This window comes from Octodon degus, unplaced genomic scaffold (genome assembly GCF_000260255.1).
Source record: "Octodon degus isolate 3935 unplaced genomic scaffold, OctDeg1.0 scaffold00129, whole genome shotgun sequence".
NCBI lineage: Eukaryota > Metazoa > Chordata > Mammalia > Rodentia > Octodontidae > Octodon > Octodon degus.
The window spans coordinates 7468309-7494643 of NW_004524705.1; the positions used below are offsets into that span (position 1 = coordinate 7468309).

The 26335-nt window shown below is 39.9% G+C and overlaps 2 protein-coding genes across 2 annotated transcripts in view; one reads left to right on the forward strand and one right to left on the reverse strand.

The window, feature by feature from the left end:
- The window catches only part of Rasa1 (RAS p21 protein activator 1), an 86089-nt gene extending 78485 nt beyond the window's left edge, over window positions 1-7604 (forward strand). The window contains exons 21-25 of the mRNA XM_004640940.2: window positions 1190-1257; window positions 2517-2605; window positions 3295-3372; window positions 5470-5604; window positions 6550-7604. Coding sequence (XP_004640997.1) covers window positions 1190-1257; window positions 2517-2605; window positions 3295-3372; window positions 5470-5604; window positions 6550-6633 — 454 coding nt within the window. The 3' untranslated portion in view covers window positions 6634-7604. The remainder of the gene's footprint in view (window positions 1-1189; window positions 1258-2516; window positions 2606-3294; window positions 3373-5469; window positions 5605-6549) is intronic.
- Window positions 7605-7700: 96 nt separating this feature from the next.
- Window positions 7701-26113, reverse strand: Ccnh (cyclin H). Its single transcript, XM_004640941.2, has 9 exons — window positions 25882-26113; window positions 24421-24543; window positions 23853-23926; window positions 22648-22858; window positions 19542-19705; window positions 16394-16464; window positions 13270-13381; window positions 10285-10345; window positions 7701-9790 (listed from the first exon to the last, which is right to left on the reverse strand). The coding sequence occupies exons 1-9, from the start codon at window positions 25996-25998 to the stop codon at window positions 9752-9754; spliced, it is 972 nt and encodes a 323-aa protein (XP_004640998.1). The 5' UTR covers window positions 25999-26113; the 3' UTR covers window positions 7701-9751.
- Window positions 26114-26335: the final 222 nt, after the last annotated feature.

The window sequence follows — 26335 nt, forward strand, 5'->3', positions numbered from 1 at the left end:
TATATATTTAATGTATCTTCTAGTTTAGAATTACCTCCCACATCTCCCAATGTCAATTTGCAGTTGACTGAACTGAAATTTTCAGGTCAGGTTTGTCAGGTGGGGCTTTAGGTTGCCCAACGTGAGTTAAGTAAGTAGCAAGATGTTTTCGAGTAAAATTTAGGCAAAATTAATTTAAAAGAAGTCTAGATGTAATGACTTAGCTCTTCTTATGATGTGACTGGTATATATGCTGTTTGAAAAATAAGATTTCATTTCCCAAGAGTCCAAAATGAGCTGAGTGCCATACACGTGAAGGCAGTGCTGGGAAGTTGGGTCATCCACTCTTCCATGCCGTGGATAAAGCAATCAGCGTGGGCTCCTCTAAATGGAACTGCAACTCCGTAACAATATGCTTTCTACATTGACTGAGGGAGGCGGAGTAGCGTATGTGTACGGTTAAATCTCCGTACATCATTGTTCCCAAAGTAATGAGAAAGCAGCCGTAGCCTTTAAGCTTTGGAATCCGTGCCTTCTCCTAGATTTTCATTTATCAAGTTTCTTCTCTAGCGCAGTGGATTCCTATTTTTCTATGAAGTATCAACAAAACTGGTGAAACCACCTAGATGAAGGACAATGCAAGTGTGGGGATTTCACCAAACTACAATATATACAAAAGGCTTATATGTACTCCTATATTATTTCAGAAATTCTTAGCATTTGTAAGAATATCCTTCCTCCAAGTAAGGATAAAATAAACTGCACCTCTGAAAAAAGCATTGAAGACAGTTAATATACAGTTAACATCTTCTCAAAGTTAATCTAAAATTCTAAATTTAAAAAAAGTAATCCATTGAAGCAGCATAACTATCCTTAATTTTACAAAAATGCTTTGGCTTATTATTTTCTTGAAGCTATGTTTGCATTTCCCTATGTGGATTCAGAGTAAAGGCTGAGGTACTACGAATACTAACAAACTCTCTAGCTGGGCAGTGACGTGCCTGTAATCACAGGTACTGAAGAGAGTAAGGCAGGAGAATGCCAAGTTCAGGACCAGAATTGGCAGCTGACCGGCCCCAAGTAAAACTGTGGAGCACTTGCTTCACATAAGGCGAGAACTCCCTTCCCCCCAACAAACATACAGTTGTTTATATTGATTTTAATGTACTATATACAATGGTTTTCTAAAAAGAATTTCCCTCCTATTCAGTGGTTTTGTTTTTCTTCGGCTTATCTGTCCTGCCATCCTGAATCCACGGATGTTTAATATCATCTCAGGTAATTAGCTTTTGATAAATTTTTAAACAAGAAAAATTTTAGAATACAGTTTCACTACTTGGTAATATTCATTTTGTCTTTTATATCGATTTTTTTTTTTGTAAAAGTCTCAATTCTAAGACTATGAGGCACTCTAAAACATATTTCCCTTTTCTTGTTACCTTTTTTGTTTTGCTGCTTAGATTTTCTAATGCCTATCTCAGACAGCAGAATTACACACATTCTACTTTCCACTCTGTGTCTCTTAGCCTGTGAGTCTTCATTTTTGCAAGTTGGGAAGAACATTTGTGTACTCAGTTCATGTTGAACTTAAGATCAGATTAAAATCCTACATACACTGCAGTAGTGATTTGTGAATGAGTACTTGGGAAAAAAGCAGCTCTAGCTCCTCCCATTGAAAATGGTCACAGGTTGTATATTAATCATTACTTCAGACACCAGTAAACTTTTGTTTAGCTGTGCTCATTACCCATATGTCCACTATGGACTGACTTCCAGATGATGTAGGCTTCTTTCAAAGAGAGGATAACAAAATGACTTTGAATGTAAAAATGAGCCTATCAACAAAAGGCACAAAACTATTTTAATAATGTGACACTCAAAGCTGTATTACACATATTTTTGAATATCATAATATGTCTATAGCCAGTGGTTAAACCTACAAGTCTTAAGAATTAACAGAATTCTTTTGAAGAGATAATCTGACTTAATCTCTGAATTCCTCATGAATAACACATTCTAAAATCAAGCTATCAGGTAGACTACCTGTCATATTTTTTATAAGCTATGTTAATTAGTAGCTGAATTAATTTTTCATTTACATTTCACTGTTTGTTTTCTATAGGAATGTTATACCTGAGCTTTGGAATACTATAAAGGTTTATTAAGTTTTACGATTTTCTCTACAAAACAAGGCACAGGTCCCAGACTTATCTTTGGTCTTCATCTTTTAAGGATACAAAGAGATAAAACTTTGTGAGGTATTTCTGAAGTAGTAGCAGGCAGTTGGGAGTTAACTGGTAATGTGTAGTACACTTCTTCAAACAAAACTAGGAGCACCAATAGTTGTGCTTAGTGTTTCCCATTTCACTTGAGGTCTTTGGACAGGTCATAAATTTTCAGAGAACATTCTGAATACAAGGCTAGTTTTTTGGGGTTTTTTTTATAGTAAGGAAGCATCAAAATGCAACATTTACAATGGCTTACCTGCAGATAACTTCAGAGTTCACATCATTAGCTCTGCTCTAATTCTTTTATAGACTCCCCATCTCCTATTGCTGCAAGAACACTGATATTAGTGGCTAAGTCTGTGCAGAATTTAGCAAACCTTGTGGAATTTGGAGCCAAGGTAAAAGCATTTTGATACTTTAAATATGTAAGTCTTTTGTAAAGATTCAGGTACCCTTTAAAGATACTTGATGTGTTCTTTACATGTCTTGTTTAGTAGAACTTTAAATTCTTCCGTTGGAATCATGCTGTCACTTTTCTTAATGTAACAAACTTCTTTTGTGTCAGGAAATATGCAGCTTTCTTATTAAGGGTTAGGATGGTGTGCCATCCGATGGGTGTGAAGTCCTCCTCCACTGGACATTTAGATGGGCTCCCGTCACTGTCACTGCAGGAACAAGTGTCACTATACTGGTGTGCTTTGTTTCCTGCTTGTCAAGTTACTCCCTAACCTCTGGAGAATTACTAATTACAGATTTTAGGCATTTACTGGGTATAAGACTGCCTACCAGCAATGTAAGTTGTGTTAGTCCTCCTAACCTTGCCAGAACTTGTGCTTCATTATTTTATTCCTTTAAAGACTCACATCTCCATCTTACAGACTTTTCCCGTGTATCTACCAGACTATATTGTAATTTGGTCCACAATTTCTCATTCTTAAACTTCAGTTCCTCATGATAGGATAGCTGTTTTTAAGGAAAAGGGTAGCATGTGATTATATTCTTATTAACTGGACTCTTTGCTATATATGTGATTTTTACTATATATTAGACAATTGTTTATTGTACCGTAAGCTCTTTATTTTCTTAGGAGCCTTATATGGAAGGTGTTAATCCATTCATCAAAAGCAACAAACATCGTATGATCATGTTTTTAGATGAACTTGGGGTATGTATATAATTTTCAAGTAGAGACCTATAGTTAGTACATGAGTTAACTTATTTAAGTAAAAAACTTCAGAAAAATTTTAAATCTTTCTAAACAAAAATTTAATTTTTGTACCTAGAACCATTTATTCTTACACTGATTTATTACACCAAGCATAAAGTTGTGGCTTTTTAACTGCTGAAGTTGTAGTTTCCATTGTGTCTTAGCTATTACATAACTGCTGTAACATTGCGTTACGAGATTTCTTTAGCTTTTACTCTTTGCAGCTAAAATTTGAAATAAGATGGGTGACCCATAGTTATGACTCATATAAACAAAATGAGGGCTCTTATGGTTATTTCTAGGAATCAAATACACGCATTTGGTGATATACTTCATTTGGGCTACTTACACCTCACTCTGTATCTTTATAAATAATAAAACTGTGATTATAAGATCTAAATAAATATGAAATATATTTAAATTTTAAAAATCCTGTGTCTTGGCAGAGTTAAATTTTCTATAAAGTTGAGTTTTAAACTACTGATCAGTGATTTAGCTTACAGACAGAAACCGGAAAGTAGCATGCCTGTGGGAACTGACGCAGCTTTATGGCTGGCTGGGAAACGGAAGCACATTCTGGTTTAATGCCTTCAGATGCAGTCAGAACCACAGGTCAGCAGTACTGTACTGCTGCAGGAAGTGAGTCAGGCTGAGCTTGCTCTCCTACAGAAGACACCAGTAGACATGAGTGTTTTTTAATTATTAGTACATGAATTCCTGGGACACTTATATAAATATTTGTAATTATCAAAAATATAGTTGTATGGTGATGAGAAACTTCTTCTTGCTGTAATGACGTTTACACATCTGCTAGGGAAATGTGCCTGCTTAAGGTGGATTTTTGCTTAAGCAGTGTTTCTAGGCTTTAGCTTTTCTGTCACTCACAAAATCTAGCTTTTCAGAGCTGCTTAGAGTCTACATATCCAAATATACCTATAACCTCCAATCTGCTTTTGTTCCTTCACTTCTTACATAAGTCAGTTCATCTTTGAAGCTTCACTTGTTCATGCTCTGCTTCCTAGTTTTTTCCCTACACATCTGTAACTGTTGTTATGATTGGCTTATTTGCTTTGTAGTTCAGGCTGGCCTTAAGCTCACTGTGTAGCCCAGGCTGGCCTTGAACTTGCAGAGATCCTCCTACATCAGCTTTCCAAGGCAAGGGCTGAGATTACAGGTTTGCATGACCACCAGACTACATGCCCTCGGAAGACAAATGCTAATGCCTTTTATTTCTATAATCTGTTACTGAAGGATAAAATAACTGGGTCAGTAAGAATGAATGTATTCTGCTTAATGCTTTGCTTTTACCATAAAACACCAGAATTTTGCAATTTTTAGATATGTGTAACAAACCTTATCATTAAATAGGTGATAGATTTATAGTTTTTGGTAATCTAAACCCATGTTAAACAGTATTATGAGTGGTAATAAGTATTATAAACATAACTGAGTTCTTTCATGAACCTTAAAGAAAAGCGTAAGTAACATTGACTTTTGTTTTGAGCATCTTCCACAGATAAGCTTGATAGGTTTTCATATTTTGATCATGGAACTGTGATGATGAATTTGGACAACTACCGCGAGTTTTATGAAATTCAGTTTGGGAATTTTAAATTTAAATTGCATTTAATATTTATAGTATTTGTCACATGTTGTACATTTTTAAAAAAACTTAACACATAGCTTATTGTTTAGGAAGTTGTTTTGTTTTGTTTTGTTTTTTTTGTGGTACGATTGAACTCAGGACCTTGTACTTGCAAGGCAGGCACTTTTGCCACTGAGCTATATCCCAAGCCCCAAGAACCTGTTTTATAGTAACAGTATTATGCCATGTTCTGATATGCTGTGACCAAAATGGAACTTGACTTTACTATGAATTAGAAATCCAAATTGGAACTTTTAATACACTGTTAAAGAGAAAAATGTCAATTATAAATTAAGCATCTCAAATTTTAAGAGAATATTAAAATATTTACTGTATATACTTTGAATCATTTCAGAAGAGATTTCATAAAGATTTGTGTTTCTAAATGCAGTTTTCTGATTCCCTTAAAGAATGTACCTGAACTTCCGGACACTACAGAACATTCTAGAACTGACCTGTCCCGGGACTTAGCAGCACTGCATGAAATCTGTGTGGCCCATTCGGATGAGCTGCGAACGCTCAGTAATGAGCGTGGCGCACAGCAGGTGGGTTTTCGCCAGCCATTCATTAACCATGATGTTCATTAGCACTTACACTGAATGCCAGCTATGACTGTGATGTAAGCTCATAGCTCTGTTCTGATGAACACTGTATCAGTTATATTACAATTTTAAGAATCTGAATCATAATCCAGAAAGATCTCAGCCAGGGGCTCCTTTGTAGCCAACATAGTAGCATACAGCAGAATATAACAGAACTGCTTCAACAAAAACCAAACCAGTATACAAAAACCAATGATGTCAGATAGCAGCCCTCCTGGGGTTCTGCTTGGAGTCAGGATGCCAAGGCAAGAAGACTGCCACAATTTTGTGGCCAGCCTGGGTTACATAGTTTCAGGACAGCCTAAACTACATAGTGGGGGGCGGGGGGGGGACGACTATGTAGTGAGACCTTGTCTCCAAAACCAACAGTGAAGGGCTCAAGCTATCTTGCTTTTAAATGTAAAATGCTAACTTTCCTAGAAAATGATGGCATCCATATACTTTCACAGCACATTTAAAGATGAGAGGTGAGCCGAAATAGGGCAGTAGTGGTTTTGTCTCTCTCACATCAGAGGTCAGTTGAGACATGGAAAGGTACAAGAATAAAATGAGCCATGTGTTGCTGAGTAGCCTTAGCAAGTTAATAGTGTTACTTATTAGGGTTCTACTCTGATAAGTTTTTATGCATCTGTCTTCCTGAAAGGTGATCTATCCTAGCAATGTTTCAGTTATTGACTTTGGCATATAAAAATTCTTTACCATGACTACAATCAAAAATACAGCAAAGTCCACATAAGACAAACTCACAGATTTGAATAGAAAGCTGGTATTACTTCACTATTTCCTTTCACATGGCTTTTTTCCTATCCAGGTACCCCTCCTGGAACTCCAAATGAGGTTTTCGTTTATTTACTAATTCTTTTCCTCTTCTATTTTTTTTCTGTCTAGCATGTGTTGAAAAAGCTGCTGGCTATAACAGAACTGCTTCAACAAAAACAAAACCAGTATACAAAAACCAATGATGTCAGGTAGCAGCCCTCCTTGGATTCAGCATGCCCAGCAAATTGTCATCAGTATAGTGTCTCCTCTGCTCTTGCCAAAAATAGCACACCTTGCCACATCCCAGCGATGTGTGAGCTATGCAAAGACACTGAAGACGGCCGGCAGCTCTCTGCCGGAGCCCGTGTGAGCCGTCTCTGCAGGACATCTGCACTTCTCCACTCGGAACCTTCACCCAACTCTGAGCCGGTGTGCAGATAATCTTTGACAAAACCGCCAGGACTCTGTCTTCAACTCCAAGTATATTTCCAGTACATCTAATTGCCAAAGTTTTGCTGTCTCTTGGAAAAAGAACTATGAAACCAACTGACATTCTCTCCTGACAACTAAGGACAACTGGCCTGCAGACTGTTCTTACTGTAACACTTTGGGGACATGACCATCTGACTGTTCAGTGACTGTATTTACAGTCTCCAGGGTTTGTCATAATAGGAACAATCTTTGTTATATACTTTTTTAAAATACTGTGCTATTTCTCATTCTGGAACTGTTGAAAGAAAATATATAGATGGATCTATTGCTCATCAGCTTTATTTTTTAAACATACCACTTATTTTGTTGGAATTGTCAAAGATTGTATTTAGATCCCAATGCTTTTGTTAAATGTTTACAACAGTAAATAGTTTGAATTCAGTAAATATTATTGGTCATTGTACTGATCAGTGCATGTTACCCTTCAGGCATTTTATAGGTTTCCAGTTTTTTTGTGTAAAAAACAAAACTAGAATTCTTCAGAGTTGATTTTTGTTACCCCTTTGATTACGCAGACAACCTCATCAGCCACTTAACAACTTACCCATCTTTGAGCTTCTGACCACTTGTATCTGCTGAGCTGGATATTTAGTCGGACTGTATAGTTTTATTTGCTTCTGTATGTGTATTTTTGTGAAGTATTCACAAGGGTTAAGTTAAAATAAAACCAAGGGATATCTCACATAAGTGATATTTTACTTCTAAATATTGCCAAGCATTCTCACCCTCTTCAGGGGCAGTTCAAACTTTGGCATCAGAGCAAGGTCCCCAGGGAGATAAAACTTCAAATTATTATTTTTGCTAATGGTCTCTTGAAAAAAAATGACTCAGTGTATGATCTGTTTTTACAGTTATTTCACTCTTTCCCATACGTGTGCAAAAGGGGCATGATAGGAGCAAATATCATGTTGGGAAATGTTAGTAGTGCAAGTGGGTAAGGCAGGAATTGAGTGAAGGGAGGATAACCAGTTCCTACAGTTGAAAAATTTTCTAAAGGCCTACAAACTAAGAGCAACACTCGACTGTATAACATTTAAAACACGGGGAAAAGATGTTAAACTTTTTTTGTAGCACTGGAGATAAGAGCAGCCGTACCACTGAGCTATACTCCCAGTCTCTGATGGTTTAAAATATGACTGTGTGCTTAGTTTTACATTATAAGAGGTAGTTATTTCTGTGACTGCAGCCTAGCCTCACATAGGTTCAATCACTTGATCAGAATCATCCAAACCCAGCACATCCTGCAGTCCTCCTCCTTGATCATAATGCCACTTCATTTTTTTCCTCCTTGTCTCTAGATCCTGTCACGTTACTTTTCTTCTCTATTCCTTGAGCTTGTTGGTTGGATTACCACAGGAGTATTCACCTGGTCTCCTTCTTTGTTTATTGGACAGAAGACCCATGGAATGGCTATGGCCTAGTGATACCTCTTAAAATGTTCTGACAGATGGTCCAAACTGATAGTGACCTGCTTACCTCCCATTCCAAAATCCTTTCCCCATGCCATTAATTATAAAACATAAACCTGAAAAACTTGCCCTATTCTTTCTGTGTAAATGTTTATCTCTTAAACTAGAGTGGGAAACTTGCATGTTTATCTCTTAAACTGGAGTGGAACACTTGTTACCTACCTTTTTAGACATCTCTCTGAAGTAACTACATGATCAATGTTGAAATGAAACTTTTTTTAAAAAATCAGGTTGTCTAGGAAAGTCAAATAAATGTGGACCTTTTCCTGATGCCAAAGTTGAGTGGTCTGAAAGGAAAACAGGAGGTAAACTAAGCATTGTGCAATTCTGTCTCCAGCCTAGCATATTTGCCTAGGACTACAGTGAAGAATTACAAATTTCAGGTTCTACTTTTGTAAAAGTCCCACCATCAATTTTATTCATTTCACAATAACAAAACCAAAAACTACCAAAAAGCTTAAAACATACTGCTGTCATATACTAAGACCTAAGTAAAAATGTTCATTTCTCTAATGGGAAGAACAGCCTTGCACACACTGGTTGTGAGTTATGTATCTCTATTGAGTTTATGGGCAGCTGAGTTTCTCACAATTTCAAGTTTTCCAAAAGAAAAAAAAAAAAGTGGTGTGATAAAACACATTCTTGAGTTTGTTTCTAGCTGTAACAGCTAACATTTGTTCTACTCTTAAAACACATATATTAATCAGGTCATGAGCACAATGCTCTGATCCACCTTACAAAGAGTAGATAGTGTCACTGTCATTTCATCTGAATGTGGGAAACTAGTGCAGAGGTTTATTAACTTACCAAGGCCACGGAATGAAGTAGCAACAGTTCCACCCATAGCTCAGTAACCTGGTATACGGTCTTTGCTTTTATATCGTTCATTTCAACTTGAATTAAATTCCTTATGTATAGTTCATATGTAAAGCTCCTAGTAACTGTAACACCTATTTATATGAACTCGCAAGTAGTAATAGGTTAATTTTAAAACTAAACATATTAGATACCAACTTAAGATTTTTATCTAGAGAACTCAATTATACCTCTAACTTTTTTAAATTTGGAAATGTCTAGTAACTGAGAGGAAAAGAAAATCAGTCCCTAGAAAGACTGCCTTTCAGTCCCAAGCAGTTCGGCAGAAACACACAGAGGGCTGACCAGGCAGCATTTGAAAGGCCACTTAGGAAGACAACTGTGAGGCACGGCACATCTGCGTGGCCGTTTCCACAGGAGCCCAACTCTGCCATTTCTGCTTCTGAAGACGCTGCATTTGACATAAGTGAAATACAGCACTTTAATGTATTAGTGTTTAAGTTAAATGCCAGATACATTTCCTTCTGCTGATTAAATATAGCAGTTTCAAACATTCAGAGAGAGTCCACCAGGTCATCATCTGTCCATTCTTCCTACGAAGGAAAAAAGCACGTGGTTAGGACGACACCCTGAGGCATGACCAGCGTCATTTCCCCTTGCACTTGTGCTGGTGACGGAAGTGAATGAAGCGGCCAACTCCAGCACACTGCTCTTTCACTCTCCTGGCGCAGGCTCGCCAGCCACCTCCAGTGAGCACTAAAGACAGCAGTGGCAACCTTCTGCCTCCGACTACTCCTTCAACCCGACTTCCAAGTACGATTTTAAGGAATCTGGAGAACGCATGTAAAGCAGAAGCGAAGTGTGTGTCCTTGCTGCAGTCTATGGATACAGGACAGATTTCATCACCCCTTACAGTGCCTCATAACAGGCTAAAACCAAAGCAAGACAAATTCCTTTAATAATGGGCAACATACATAGACAGGCGAAACTAGGAAAAGTAATAAAAGCCAAACCACCATCACACTCTGGGACAATAAATCTCATCAGAATGTAAATGTTATCAACTTTACCTTTAGAATTAACATACCTCTTCATGTTTGGATTTCTTTGATACATAATCATCATCTTCATAGCCTTTCCTTTTCTTTCTGTAATTAAACAACTATCAATAAACATGGTACTGGCAAACAAACCATAAAATAAGGAATAAATCAGCCTGTGAGTATCTACTGAGGGATGGCATGGAAAGAGATGAAGAGTTAAGGCTATGAGGACAATAGTGGGCAGAGAACAGGAAAAAGTAGCAAAGCTAATCTGCAAAACACAATGCTGAAGGTCCTTGTCTCCATTATAAAAGTGCACTTGCAAGTTAGGATCATTAAGTGCACAGTATCAGTTATATACCAGGCTTTAAAATGACTAGAAGAATTTAGTCTGTGATTAAAAAATAATAGTAATAATTCAAAATAACTGAAAGATTTTCCAAAAGCAGACTGGAACAAAATTTCAGTTTTAAAAAAGAAAAAAATCATCACAAAGAATTCTTAAGTAGTTTTAAAAGCTGAACAAGAAGTAAAATATTAAATATTTTACATGTAAAAACTGCAAAGAGCTATTATCAAAAATGAGTATAGAAAATTTGTAAAGAGCAAAAAAATAATGTCCCCAAACTGAGCAAGCATCATGAATAATCTATGGAAAAAATGTGACATAATAAGGATGACCTTTATCCACAGGAACATCAGTGGCTCACAGTAATCAAGAGTAACACTAAATACCAGTGATACCAGTTTTTTTACCCAGACTGGCAAAGGTTATAGGCTAGTAACAAAAAGTGCTGTACCACATATGAAGACAGCGATATAGAGAAACACCAGAATTACACACACACACACACACACACACACACACAGAAATCCAGAAGTAAACACCAAATAACTTTTTGTTTGTTTTTGGTGGAAACCGGGGATTGAACTCAGGCCCTTGCACTTCCAGGGAAGTGCTTATTCCACTGAGCCATCTCCGCGGCCCCCATAAACACCAAATAACTTTTGAAGTTGTGACTTAGATTTGGGTTTGTTAAGGGAATTTGAGTTTTACCTATACTGATTGCCTTACACTACAGTTCTTGTGTGATGAAAAATAAAGGTAAAAGAATTTTTAAAGGTCAACGAAAACAAGTATTTTGTCTTACAGTATTGTTACTCACAGTGTGGCCCATAAATCCATTGTGATTAGTCCAAAAATTACATATTTGGAAATTCTTACAGCAATTAGAATTTTTGGCAATTCAATGTAATAAAATTTCAACTTACAGTTTTGTATGTCTTCATTTTTCTAGAAATTTTTTTTTCTGAAGTGTATGTAATAAATTCTAGATTTTCACAGTTTGAAAAGCACTCAAGTGTGCAAATTTACAGGACAAAGCAAATGGTAATTATGAGTAACACACCCTGTGAGCAAGGCATGAGGCACTGTGGGAGGCTGAGGCAGGAGGACTGAAGGTTTAATTAAATCCAGCCTCAGCAACTTAAGACCTTTTCTCAAAGAATTATAAGTTAGAAAAGGACTGGTGATGCAGCTCAATGGCAAGGCCCTGGGCTCATCCACAGTACCTCCCAAACAAACAATGAAAAATAAACTGCTAGTTAGAAATTTGGGGCCGTGGCCCATTTACTCACCCAGCTGGAAGAGTAGGATTATAACTGTTCAGAGTTCTAATCTAGGGGCTACAAGTAAACTTGTAAACTTCAAGGGTAAACTTCAATGGGCTACAAGTATAAATTTTAGCTCTTGCAGGCCACAATAGTTTTGTCACACTCAATGTTTCTGTCATAGCATGAAAACAGTTGTGATAATAGGTGAACTAATGTTTATACTATGGCTCCAGTAAAACTGTTTCCAAAGAACAGGGATCAGATTTAGCCTGTGAACTAGAACTGGCCAATGTCTGGCCAATGTCAAGCCTATCTCAAAAATCAGTGTGACAACATGAATGTACAATACTCTGATTCCCTAAAGTCAACATTTCTCTACAGCCTTCTAATATTCCTGTTACTACAGAGGCACAGGAATGAACCCTGTGAAGTTCAAGTTCTAGGCCATCTTTTGAAGTTACAGCAATGATTATAATAACACAGTCCTATATTTTGCATACTGCATTCATCCCTGGAATCCTCTACTACATCTGTAAAAGGGCTTGAGTCAGTAGCTGTTCTAAAGACCTTGGAATGCTCTTAGGGCTTCTCATACATATCTATTAACATCTCTCATCAACTATAGAGATGAGAGTATCTCTAACGCACCTTAACTACAAGTTGCCCTGGCTAACTCCCACTGAACTTTTAACAAACATTCACATCAGAATGCAGTACCTTGAAAGTATCTCCGTGAAATATCCTATCATCTATTCAAACTCCTAGCTGCCTAAACTCCTAAAATGTTATGGATTCTTTATGCACAGCAGAAGGGCAAATTTTATGGTGAATTCCACATTAGCCTACAAATTAAGAAACGTGCCCGTGGCTGCAAAAAGAGCTAAGGGCTCATTTTCCTAGAGGTTCTATTTTCAACATCAACTTGCTCACTGCAATAAAACATGCCAAATGCTCCCACACTAGCTAACAGTATACTTGTTCCCTGAACCAATTAAAAGACCTGTGAAGGGGGCCAGGGAGATGGCTCTGTAGAATAAGCGCTCCCCTGGCAAGCACAAGGGCCTGAGTTCAATCCCCGGTTCAGCCAATTAAAAAAAAAAAAAGCCCTGTGAAGACACCACAGAGTGAAAGGACAGGCAAAAGCGATAGATCCCTAGGGGGACACTGACCCCAGATATCCCACAAGAAGGAACAGAAAGGACCAGATTTGCCAGCCGAAGAACACTAGTGATAGATCAGAACTAAACAATGACCAACTATTTACTATGTTGTGTACCATCTCATTAGAAAAGTAAACTTGATTAAAAAAACCTGAGTTACAAGGTATCAGTTTTCCCCAATGAAATGATTTACTACTGTGAAGGCCAGGGGAGTAAGTAACAAACTATTCATGAGTAACTGCCCCATCTACTTACGTAATGACATTAAGTGCAAGCTCAGCAGAGTGACATCGCTCCAGCTTCTGCTTCAGAACAGCAATTTCTTCAGCTCTTGGTGGCTCATACTTTTTTACTAAATTTCTCATGCCTGTGTGGAGATGGAAAGGGTTCACACTGAATAATAAACATCCTGCTCTCACATTAAAGGGAGCCACGTAATAACCTCTCATCTTGTCACAGAATCAGAAAATGCTCTCGAGATGACATGATTGTTCTTAGCAGGGTTTGTATTATGTCAGATTTAAAGCCAAGAAGCAACAATGACACTGAAGGGATTACGGCTCTCTACTGTCTATGCAGTCTTATGTACAGCACAGAGAATAAGCAAGCTGTATCATCTACTCAGCAGTATTTCTTTCTGCAACCACTGACACGATCACATGCTTTGCTCAATCTTAATTTTTTTTTTTCTGAGTTCAGTCCTCAGCACTGTCACACTGAGCTACACCCCAGCCCACTTTAGTCTGCATACAGCCTGGCACACAGACTTACGACGTTGCCAGAGATTGAATGCCTTAGCCTCCTGAGCTGCTAGGACTCTGGGTGTGTGCCACACCTGGCAACTTCTAGAAAAAAATCCCTGTATGATTTACTGAACATACTTTATTCTCTACTAACTCTATGCACAACATTCTACCAACGGCTGTGGGCCACGAGCGTACTTCTTGTATACCACAGAAACTGCTATGTGCTGTGTAAACATAATAAAGAGGTGTGTTTAGTATGGTAAACTGTCAGTGATTCTTTGTTTCAACAAACTGTAGATCCTTTGGTCTACAAAAATACTCTCCTTTAGTTTAAAAGTACTGTATCAGTAACTCTATAATTACAAAAACCTTTTAGCTGATCATGTCATTCAACTACGAACCAAAGAATACAAATCTCAAGATTTTTAGAGGAAAAACAGAAGATCTAGGATGCCTTAGCTGCCATGTGCTGTGTAACTATATTAATGACTTATTTCATAATGAAAACAATGCACTGCTTTTCTTTAAAAGCAGTGTTTTCAAATGAATGAATTCTTGAGACTTAACATCCTTTGGAAAATTTCTGTGTTCCAAAAAGCTATGAGTATCTTAATATTATTAAACCGGATACTATTTTACCATGAGCTATTATCATATCATATTAAAAATAAGCGGAGCAAATAAAACTACTAAGAAATCAGTAATAAAATTGGAAGCTTTGAGTACAGTTAATTACTGTATCTACAAAATGGAATGATCCTAGAATCAATAGCCAAACTACAATTAGCTTTGACCGTGAGCCCCCTAGTGGCGGACATGAAGCCCTACAGTGCAGCACCCAGCTCCACTCCCACTGTTTTCATTTAGTACAGGAAGAGCCCTCAGGATTGCCTAGAGCGGCAAACCAACAGATGAAAACTCTATGCTCTGAAACATCTTAAGTTTAAAAAAAAATAAAAATTACACTTGTTAACTTTCACCCAAAGTCAAACTCTGCAATCTTTTACTGGTTTATCCAATACTTGATTAAATTACAGAAAGATTACAAAAAAAAAAAAAAACCAGTGAACAAACACAACTGACTCAATGCTAGGAGCACAGCAGCCTGAAGCATTCATCCAGCGTCCCACGGGTGCCAACCAACAACGCGACCCGGCTGCCTGGCACCGCCGCTCAGCTAGGCACTCATCCCACTGGTAGGACCTTGCACCCGCCAGGCGGGCGCTTATGCCAGGAAGCTACTTCCCGGCGCCCCATTAGTCCAGTTCTAACACCAGCACCGTGGCATTTTGATTTAGATAAGTCTATGTTGTAAAAGGATTTTACAGAATTCGTTTCCTGAGGCTATTATCACAAACTTGGGATTTTAAAACCACCAGAATTTCCTCTCTGTTTTAGAGCCCATGAGTTCCGAAACAGTTTCACTGAGCCAAACTCCAGGTGTTGGCAGCCACACTACGGAATCAACCCCTCCTGTCCTGTCTGCATGCATCACTCCAATGTGCAAGGCCAGCGTGCTCAGATGCTGCTGCTGCCCAGACACACTACTGCTCCTGGGGCCAGCCAAACAGCTCAGGGGATGGCCGGGGTTCAATCCCGGGGCCTGATGTGCCGGCCCCACCCCCAGGGCACGCTGAGCCGGCAACGAGAGGCGCATGTCTGTAATCCCAGCTCTTGGCAGGCTGTAAACAGCGGATCACTACGAGTCTGATCTAGGAGTGAGACCCTGAGCACCCTGGTAGACTCTTCCCTAAAATACAAAAAAAAACCCAAAACAAACACTGCTCCACCTTGCATAGGGACTGTCCTCTGCACAATGCACAGCAGCACTTGCCTCTCCACCCACTAAATGCTGGCAGCAAGGACCATCCTTCTGTGACAGCCAAAGATGCCTCCCAATAGCATGAGACCACGCCTTTCAGGTTACCAACTAATGGGACAAGCAACTGAAACACATCACCTAGTTAAAACTGATGCATCTACAAAACAGAAGTTCCAAATTTACACATCCTCTCTAGGTCCCTTCAGATGTACTTCCAGACCTGCTGTACACTCGTTGTGTACTTTTAAGGCATTATGATGCAGCTCATTAAACTCTCAAATGCAATTTTCACTCTGATATACATGTGAAGACTACCACTCTGCATATGCTTTGTTTTGTTCTCAGTTTATCTTTAATACATCAACGAAGAACACAGAGTCCTCACTTAATGACCTACCAATTTATTCTTGGGACTTGCGGACGTTTTTTGATTTTTTTTGTACAGTCCTGCACATCCTGTCCAAGGAGCTACCATGTCTTTTCTTTCAACAGTACATCTTGTTTATACAGTGCTGCAATTTTCCTGATTGCACTGTACAGTACTGCAGTTTTATTTTACTGCATGTAAGAGTTATGGAAATAAATGCAGTCATCTGGTGGTGGTTTCTTTGACCCTTTTCTCGTGTTGAACATTGTAGTATACATATGATATACAACTCATTTAGGGACCAATACCCTTGATGACTTAGTCAACAGAATGAATTTAATCTTAAACAAGGAATGTCTAATAATAAGTCAAACAATCCTATATTATCTCAAGTTAAATATCGAGACATTTTGTCAGAAAACAACTGTGCAGTATATTACTTACTTTTCATTATATCTAGTAACTGTGACAAGCAAGTTCTGTTTTCTCGCACCATCAGACTCTCCGATAAATAACTGATAAAGAAAAGAAGAAAACTTTAACCCCTGGAAGCATGCACTAATGAGAAGCATGACACAATAAGCTGTTTGCCTAAATGTTCATTTCAGGGGCAATTTAACAATTAGGACAGTATTACATCATACTTTAAACTCTGAAAAAGGGCAACCTACAAACTACTATAGTCTTAGGGATTTACTACAACTGTTTTTAGCTACAAGTCAAGACATCCCACTTGCCCCAAACCCCAAAACTTCCACTCCCCTTAACTTCACCGTCCTGTTAGTTACTGCTGCATTTCCAGGGGCCCTGGGAGAAGGGTGTAAGCCAACAAGAAAACCGCTCCATGCTTTATATAACTCTACTACATTTCATCTGCATCACGGCCAAAGGAAAGGCATCATTTTTCCACCAATGGGATATAAAGCCCAATTCCTGTTTTGTTTTGTTTTTTCCCAAATGTAATAATAGTATGAAAATAAAATTTCTATCTTTAAGTCTTAGCTAAAGTTTTAAATACCCAAACTTGATCTACAGTTGATAAAGGTCCAAGTGAACAGACTACTAAAGCGTAAGAAATCTTTCAAACATAAATACAGAAAAGTATTAATTTTTCTCTTGGTTAAAGTTACCAAAATGGAAAGTAATCCTTGAAGAACTGTTGGATCTTTTAAACTAAGTTACTTAAGCTTGATTATACAGTTTCAATAATTAAATCTGATATAACATCTTCATGCCCATTGTGGGAGTTTTGAATATGGGAATCAATAACTTGACAAAGAATGGATTTCAGCTTATAACTAAATTAGTATTTTCCTTTTCCCTAAAATTCCACACTTTGGTCCACGTCCACCTTTTTGTTGCTTTTAGTCTTCCTTTCCTTTCAATTTCTTAAGTATATAGCAATACATTTGGTTCTAAGAGTGAGGTGGGAAAGTCTTTTAATCTCAGTTCTGACTAACACTTTTTTCTTTTTAATGTATTCAGTACAGGGTCTACAGGGTCTAACTACATAGATCGGACTTGTAGCGATCCTGTTTTCAGCCTCCCCACTGCTGAGATTACAGGTGTGCACCACCACATACAGTCTCAATCACCCCGTTGGTGGGGCCCGCAAGGCATGCTGGGGATCGAACCCTGGTCCCTGAGTCTGCCTAAGTAGGCACTTTAGTCCACTAAGCTATCTGGCCAGCCCTCTGAGTAATACCTTTCAATTTTGAGTTTTACAATATTCAGAAGTACTTGAGAATGTCTAAAGAATCAAACTGCCAGCTAACAAACAGCTCCATACCCACACCACAAAGAGAACCCAGAAGAACCAGAGTATGAGTAATAATCTAGAACACTGTTCAAAACATGAACACCACAAGGCCCTCCTTTTTAGCAATCATCAGTAAGTGTATATTCAACTTTCATGTATCTCAAAATAGTTTGCCTGTAAATCAATCTTAAGTTAATGATTGGAGCGCCTTTTCCTAAAAGGGAAAAAATGATCAAATGAGTATAGTGCCTGTAAACGTTACAAAAGCCAGCTTAATTTGCAATAAGCCTAAGGTACCACAATTTTAATTCTGCCTATCTAGAATTCTAACTCAACTTGTAAAATGAAGTGAACTCAAATCTGGACCTTATGATACTTCACTGTACTCAACTGAAGCAAAAGCTCATTGGAGGACAACTTACAATATACAAGGCATAAATGCTTTAACAGATTAATGAAGCTTGGTTGTCTTAAGTGTGAAAAACAGCTTTGACCCTCTATAATGGAAGCTCTGCACCCAAATTCTACAGATATCAAATATTTATGTATCTGTTCTGAGTAGAGATTTACACATTGTTCATTGTCATAAGCCTAAAATGCAGCCTAATGCAGAGTAATACATAGAAGATGTTAGGTAAACAGAGTAGAAGTTACTAATATATTTATACAGTTGGTGAGCTATGTTTGTGGAGAAGATACATAAACCACACTCTTTCTCAGATGTAACTGCATTTTGAAATTTATATAGTTATGTCTAGGAGAAGGACCTTGATATCTACATTATTACTGAAATACTCCACTGATATCTCAAGGAGTATCCTGTAAATAGGAATATTAATTCTGAAGGAAACTAATACAGCTATTAAATGCAGTAAAATTAAATCAATCTGTTCATATTACCTGCACCTCATCAATGGATTTTAAAATTATAAAAGGTCATAAATTCAGTAATTAAACATGAAAAGAAAAAAGCAGGTGTATCTGGCTAGCACCGTGAAGGTCTGCTTTGTGCTATCCTCTCCCTATCTCCCCCATTAGTCATTATACTCATTTTTTTTTTTTTTTTTAAATGTATTTAGTACAGGGGCTCACTACGTAGATCACTAGTGATCCTCCTGTTTTTAGTATCCCAAGCATTGGGATTACAGGCATGCGCCACCACCCCAAGTCTCACTCGCTATCTTGTTGTGCTCCAGGGGCGGAGCTGGCATGGCACACCGGGGATCAAATCCCCTTTAGTCTGCTGAGCTACCTGGCCAGCCCTCCATGATATTGTTTTATCCATTTATGGACACTATATAAGAGTACATTTAGTGAATTTATAAAATTGAATGAGTCTGTGCATAAATCATTCTAAGCATCTATGGTTTTGGGTAGGGTTTACTTCTCAGTGCTCATTTCTGTATTAGCCATTACTACTTATGGTTCAGTGACAACTGATCAGGGGACGTCCTCTCCAGTGCTGAGCTTTCTGCAGACACTCCCTGCGTTCTATGCGTCACCCAGGCTCCAGACGCAAACACACTGTCCTCACATTGCTCACCGGCTGGTGAACTTGCAAATCTGCCACATACTCATAGCTACAGCCCTTCCAGAATCACCTGCTTTACCTCATGTTAATCACTGATGTACTCCCTTAGCTCACCAATGGGTTCCCCAAGTTTTAAAAGTTTCCTAAAACCTGATTTCATTTCTTTTATCACCAACCTTCCTAGCCACAAGGGACATATACAGGAATATATTCACAAATAAACCTTACTTAAAAAACTCAGACTCCATTAAGAAGTACACTGAGTGACTGACTCTGACCTAAGGTGAAACACAAATTATTACCTTTCCATAGTAATTCCAGCCCTGGAGGCACTAGATAAAATGGCAGTCAGAGCAATTTGGGAAGGTGTATATAAAAGGTAAGCATCTGTCAACGCAATTCTGTTAAGAAAGTCATCCGCTGTTTTCCTCAAAATCTCCGGATTCTCCAGCATGGGATAGCGGGTCTAGGAAAAAATTTAGCAGATGTTACCATTTCTGAGTTTAGTTGAGTATTTACAATTCAAAAATACTTAATTAACCAAAAAGTGCTTAATACAGAATCCTTTATAAAAGCAATTCCTTTCCTATACCCAACAAATATTTCAAAATCTTAATAGAATTGTTTTACAGAACACAGCAAAATTATCCTCACTGAATTCTGATTGTTGAATCTTGTCTTCTCTGATTTTAATGTCTCTTTAGTTCAGCAGCTTTCAAAACCATTTGAATACAAGCCCAAGAAAGCATGCATGCTTTAAGCTAATGTCTCTGTTTCCAGCACAGGAGTACCTGACAGCCTTCTCAGGTCATGCTAATCCCTGTCTTTGTCTTTTCCACCTGAGAAGGAGGAGAGGCTCAAGGAGACTCAACTGGGTTTAAGAACTTAGAAACTCCCAGAAAGACCTCCCTGACAATCCAGATGATGTAGAATTAAGGTGGCATGTAGGACACAGAACACCACCTCATTTTGGTATGAACATCACATTGAAGTTCAGTTTGGGGAAGAATTAAAGGGAAACAAATCTTGAACATGCCAGGCTTCCCCACAAAGTGAATTTTCAAAATATGCCCAAGAAAATGAAGATCACATATTTCCTAGTAACTTTTCATGTCCTGTTAAGAAATCTGGTCTGCACTTCAGAACAAACACCTTAGTCAACCATGTGCCACTCAGGCTTGTCATTCTCACTAATCACTGGACTGCTGTAACAAATTCAGTCACCTCCCTCAGACCATGAATGTCTTTGATCCAGCACACTGGCTGCTCTCTTTCCTCCGAACCTCTGGACACTCAGTCCCCAAGGGGCTGACGTGCACCAGTGTCTGTAGGTGTTCACTCCCCCCGGATTCATCCCCTGCTCCCACAGAATGCCAACACATCTGGCTGAAGTTTAATAGTATTTGACTCCAACCAACCTTCTACTTTGCAACACTATCCAGATTTCTGAATATTTCCAGAGGAATCTATATAGCCACACGTTTGGTAACATGATCAACTCCTGTTCTCCGACCTCAGTATGTTTCTTAACACTGCCTAGCAATGATGAGGTTTCCAAAGAAAATGTGCCCTCCCTTTTCACGACAACAGTGTCCACCTGTTTTAATGTCTTTTATGATTCTCAGAAAATTACAATAGAGCTGAAAAATTCCAATCATTTACCGAAGTCCAAGCCGTAACCAAGCCCTGGTACAAAGCATTACGCACACTCTCATCTATGCTGGTGCTCAAACCTAGCCTAGTTCTATTTTTGTATCAAATCAGTCCACACACAATGTCAGTATAGAATACTGGATAACAATACGCAACTGTTAGTGGTTTTTTAAAATTATTAGACTCCTGCTTATAAAGAAAAAAGTTAGTGGTAAAAGAGCCCAAGACAGCTCCTTCAGCAAGTATTCAAGGCCTTATTATTAGAGATTATAGTCACAGCATGTTATTGCTCCTGAAGATGAGACAAGACATGGAGGTGGCCAGAAAAATGATACTGATGACCTCCCCTCTTCACAGGTCTAGGTCAGTATGTGGTTTAATTTTCAACAAGAAAATGTTAAAATTAAATTTGGTCTAGGTGTGGTGGCACACGCCTATAATCCCAGCACTCTGGAGGCTGAGGCAAGAGGATTACAAGTTTGAGCCCAACTGGCAAACATGGCATGTTAAGAGAAATCTTGCCTCAAAATTGTTAAAGGGCTGAGGCTACAGCTCACTGCAAAGGCCCTGGGTTCAATCAACACACACACACACACACACACACACACACACACACACACACCATTCCATATATCCTAGAGCCTAGGTGTGTTGTTAGCTGCATCACAAAAGTATATTCCATGACACACACAAGTAATGAAATCACTTAGCAGGCCTTCCACCAGTCATCAAGCCACTCATGACTACTTATGTCCTCCCTTCGGGCACCAAGCTAGCAGACTAGTTTCAACAGAATCAGGACCTTTCTGACACTAAATCCAGCAACTATTATTATTTTCCCTGCTTGAACTCTGAGGAGGAGGAGACACATCTAAAAATGCCTTCACTCCTCTAACAATTCCTGTCTCCAGGTACTCTTCAGTCTTCAGACTTCTCAGTGGCTTCATTTTTCCTTTACTATTCAAACACTATGCTCAGCCAATCTAAACTCTCCTGAGCAAAGATAACTCACGTATATACCTTGAACTTTGCACTCCTTGGACCTCCCCAAGGAAACTGCCCACTGGATGTCTTACAAACAATCCTAACCACTTGAGCCCAAACCACATCCACGTACCCTTCTGTCACCAGTAATTCTCCTGCAGTCAGTGCTGTATCATCCTTATGTATCCTCAAGTCAGAAATTCAAGGATTCCTTTCATCTGCAGCCTACACATGCTGTCAAGCTTCAAGTCCTACTGATTCCATCTGCTATCTATAAAGTCCAGGAACCACTCTCTTTGTCACTAATGAAGAGTACCCTGGATTCTTTTTTTTAAATTTATTTTAATGTATTTGGTTGTTGTAGAGTCTCACTATGCAGCTTGGACTTGGTGATCCTCCTGCTTTCAGCCTCCCCAGTGCTGAGATTACAGGCTGGTACCACCATATCCAGACTCTGTGGCTGGCTCAGCCCGCCCTGGGAACAGGGCTGACGCAGCAAGTGGGGCCAGGGATGGAACAGTGGCACCAGGACTTGCAGATCTACGAATCAGAAGCTCTTCATTTAGTACCCAACAATCTGAGTTCAAGCTCTCCAGGTGAATCAGACACACAATAAAATTTGAAAACTATTACCTACAGGCCCAGTCCATTCACAAGTTGTGACCATTTTGAAACAATTTAGAATGGTTAAAGGTTTCAAGGTTGCAGATTCTTTTAAAGAACAATGGTAAAGCATTCATGTAGTAGTTTACTTCATGTCACTAAGTTTACCTTTATATCAATGAGGAAGCCCTCAAAAGGTCTATAAGGATTATGGACAATAAGATGAAAATTAAGTTGTTGTATAAGGAGCAGTTCATACTCCAAAATCTGTTCCAGCGCCTTCTCCTGTCCAATGGGACTCTCCCGAAGGTTTCCGACGAACTGAGGACTAGAGACATTGAATTCATCCACTTTGCAGGCCAGAAACGCACAAGTAAGCCTAGAGGAAAAGATAAGGCACCATGGAAGGTCATGTATACACTCTCAAGTGTTTATTTCTAAAAGAACTGTCTAAAATTACCCAATACACACAAATAACTAACTAGGTACTGCATACATTTTTTTAAAAAAAAGGCTAATTCATTTTCTTGTCTTTATTCATTAGGAGACAAAAGATACACTCTGATCCAGTACTGCCTCAACATTCAACACTCATTCCATGAGTCTGACACAGTTTGACCTAAAAGCTTTTAAAAAAGTAACTGAGGCCTAACAATTTGTATTATGAAATGTACATGGAAGTTAAAAACAGAAGAGCACATACACATGTACCATACACTTAGGAAGAAAAGCAGGCTCAGAGACGCCCGCAGCAGGCCACCTGGGAAGTCTCTGGAGCCAAGTGAGAAAGGGCTTATAAGCGCACGGTCAGACTATGCAGCACACCTGACTACGACATGCAGTTTAGAGTGAAAAACTAGGCAGCAAGCTACTTGACAAGAGCTTTGGGAAGTTGGGTATAGAGAGCCTGAGTATGACTAGTATGAATGAAAGAGAAAAACAATGTGATTGACATTAAGATCCCTGGTGAGTCATACAGTAACTGTATCTTTATCAATAAGCATACTGTTTAGCAGACAGCAGAAACAAATTCCACTGAAATGCTTATACACCTACAGGATCTGAACATAGCAGATATGGGAAGAAGTCACAACAGAGATGGCACTGAGAGAAAGCAGTACTTCTGGAAAGCACTGGGTTGAGAAATCAATTTGAATGATGACAATTTGAAGTTCAGATGCCGTCAGGATTACAGGAAAGAAGGGTTAACAGGAAATCTTAAAAACCTCATAGAAAAGAGGAATACAAATCTGATTTGCCTTTGATTAGGAAGTCAGTTCTCTTTTACATGTAACACACACACACATCCTACAAATATCCAGAGTAGAAAGGTCTCCTTTAATGAAAACAATTAATTAGCCAAACATACTCACATTATTATCCGGGGATGATATTCCATTACAGAATTATTAAGATAAAAACGCTTGAAATACATACAAGCTGTACCCTAAAGTTAGAAAAAAAAGTTATCAGTATCTATTTGCACATATTACATGTTAAATTCTGTGAAAAGGAACTCATTTATGCAAGTTTCTTTGAAAAGGTGCTTCATACAAATACCATTACATTACTTCATGTACTTGGTATACTGTGGGTCAACTGGAAAAGCACTTATCTATGTTCTGGTCCCTTTTCTACAGCTCATTCAGTACTGGGAAGGCAAACAATCTTATTTTTTTTCTTTCTCTATAAAATGCATGTCACAACTTGTTTGGCAGACTTCTACATTCTTTTGAGTATGAAATGAGATTTTAAATATTTTGTAAAATTTAACAACTCAGGATTTCGGGGCTTTATTGAAAAACACACAACAAAAAGTAAACAAAGCTAACTTAAGATGAATTTTGTAAACAAGTGGATAGAGAATTTAGTAACTTACAAGACGTCAGATTTCACAAGCCAGCAAAAGGAAATTATATCTCATCCCTACTGTTAATTTACCACAACAGAACGCGGCATCGCTGGCTTAAACACCGAACAAAATTCCAGTAATCTTTTCTCATAGTATTTACACAAAGTCAGTTCTTCATGAGGCTCAAGAAAGACTGGATCATTTGGAAGAACCTTTAAAACAAACAATGACAACATAGTTTAGTGAATGAATTGTAAAACTATCTTCTTTATCCTAATTTTAAAACCTCAGCAAAGCAAAATATACCAAAATAATTTTCTCTTTAAACTTTTTTTGAGACAGGGTCATAGGCAGGATCTATGTACACAACCTGGCTAGCGTCGAAATCACGACTCTCTTTCCTCACCCTGCAGAATGCTGGGGTTACAGTGTGCACCACCCCCGTGCCCAGCCCGCTTCTCTTCATAGATGTGCTAAGCATTACACAAAACAGATTTGGGAAAACATTAATAAGCCAAAACTCCACCATCATTTCACTACTTCTTAGAATGTCGGGCGAGTATTTGCGTCACTGGTGCCAAATGGAAACAGAATGCACATATTCTCTCAGGGTTATTCATTATTTGTAAACTCAAAAACCATATTTTTAATGGTCGGAAAACCTACATCCCTTTCCCAACCGCCGTGGGACAAAAACTCGAGGCCGAGAACAGCAGTAAGCGGTAGCTGTCGGTCTGTTATTCTACGCTATTCGTTCCTATTTTGGTGATTTAAAAGCAGTCCCAAGAAACGAATGCAGGTGCCAAGCTCGGGGACGGGAAATCGACGTGGGCCTCGGCAGCACGAGGCCCGCGGGCACCAAGCACAGCACTCCCGCGAAGCAAGTGCTAGAAACCCGGGAGGAGCTGGCGGGAAACATGAAACCCGGCCGGCCGGCGACGTCAGCACCGCCCCACGCCTCCTGGAGGTGACCCGGGGCGCGCGTCCCCTCCCGCACGCAGCCCACGCCCCGCCGCCGCCCGGACTCTTCCCAGGACGCGGACGGGACGAGCTCCGCTCTCCTCTCAACCCTTGCAAGTCTCCCAAGTTTTCCGCTTGAGTTCTGTAAGTTACGCTCCTCGCCTGGCCTCGCCCACGCGGGCTCTCAGCTCCGGGCACCGAGGACCGAGCGCGACTGCGCGCCCCGAAGCTCCCCGCACCTGGGTTTCGCCGCTCGGCCACGTCCGGTCCTTCTCTAATCCGGATCAACTACCAGTGAAAGCCTCCCCACGGCAGCCCCGGCCGACCACGGGAACGGCTCCGGGCCTGCGCTGCCGCGGCATCTCCTCTTCCTCCCTACCTCAGACAGGCTGTGCTCTGGAGGCGCACGCCCGCATCCCTGCCCTCGGAGGCCGAGGCAGGAGGATGGCTGCACATTCGAGCCCCGCCGGGCCCCCCGTGAGGTCAAGGCCAGCCTGGCCTACACCGCGAGGTTCTGACTTAAGGGGGCCGGCGCTTCCCCTCCGGCTCCCCGGGCTGGGGCGCTCGCGGCCTCGCGGGGAGGCCCTCACCTTCCCGTTCGCCACCGCTTTGCATTTGAATTTGCGATTGGCGTCGGCCCGCAGTCGCGCCAGGTGCTCCTCGTTGGCGAAAGTCCAGTGCCGCTTTTGGCTGCTGTTGTGGTACATGGTGCAAATCGAGACCAGCCCGAAAGCCTCAACAACAACAAAACCAGTAAACACAGCGAGCCTACAGCTCGAGGAGCCCCGCCAAGCGCCACGGCTCTCACAAGGCGCAGGCGCAGAGCGGCAGGCGCGGCGCACTGACGTCACGCCACGTACAGCGGCACGTCCACCCAGGGGCGGTTCCGGGCCGGCTAGGAGGGGTGTGGCGCCTGAGTTCCGCCCGGGCGGCGGGCAGCAGAGATGGGCGGAGCCTGGTCCTCGCCGAGGGGCGAGCCCGGGGTCTATCCCTGACCCTCCCCGGCCGGGTTTAAAGGAGGCGCCACAGCACCAGCCCTGTCCG

Excerpts from the sequence above, each read along its gene's own strand:
- Ccnh (XM_004640941.2), bottom strand. The coding sequence starts at position 25,998 with ATGTACCACAACAGCAGCCAAAAGCGGCACTGGACTTTCGCCAACGAG. Across the intron at positions 22,859-23,852 it reads TATCATCCCCGGATAATAAT|GCTTACTTGTGCGTTTCTGG; the intron begins GTGAGTATGTTT and ends CTTTTCCTCTAG. Across the intron at positions 16,465-19,541 it reads GCTGGAATTACTATGGAAAG|TTATTTATCGGAGAGTCTGA; the intron begins GTAATAATTTGT and ends TTTCTTTATCAG.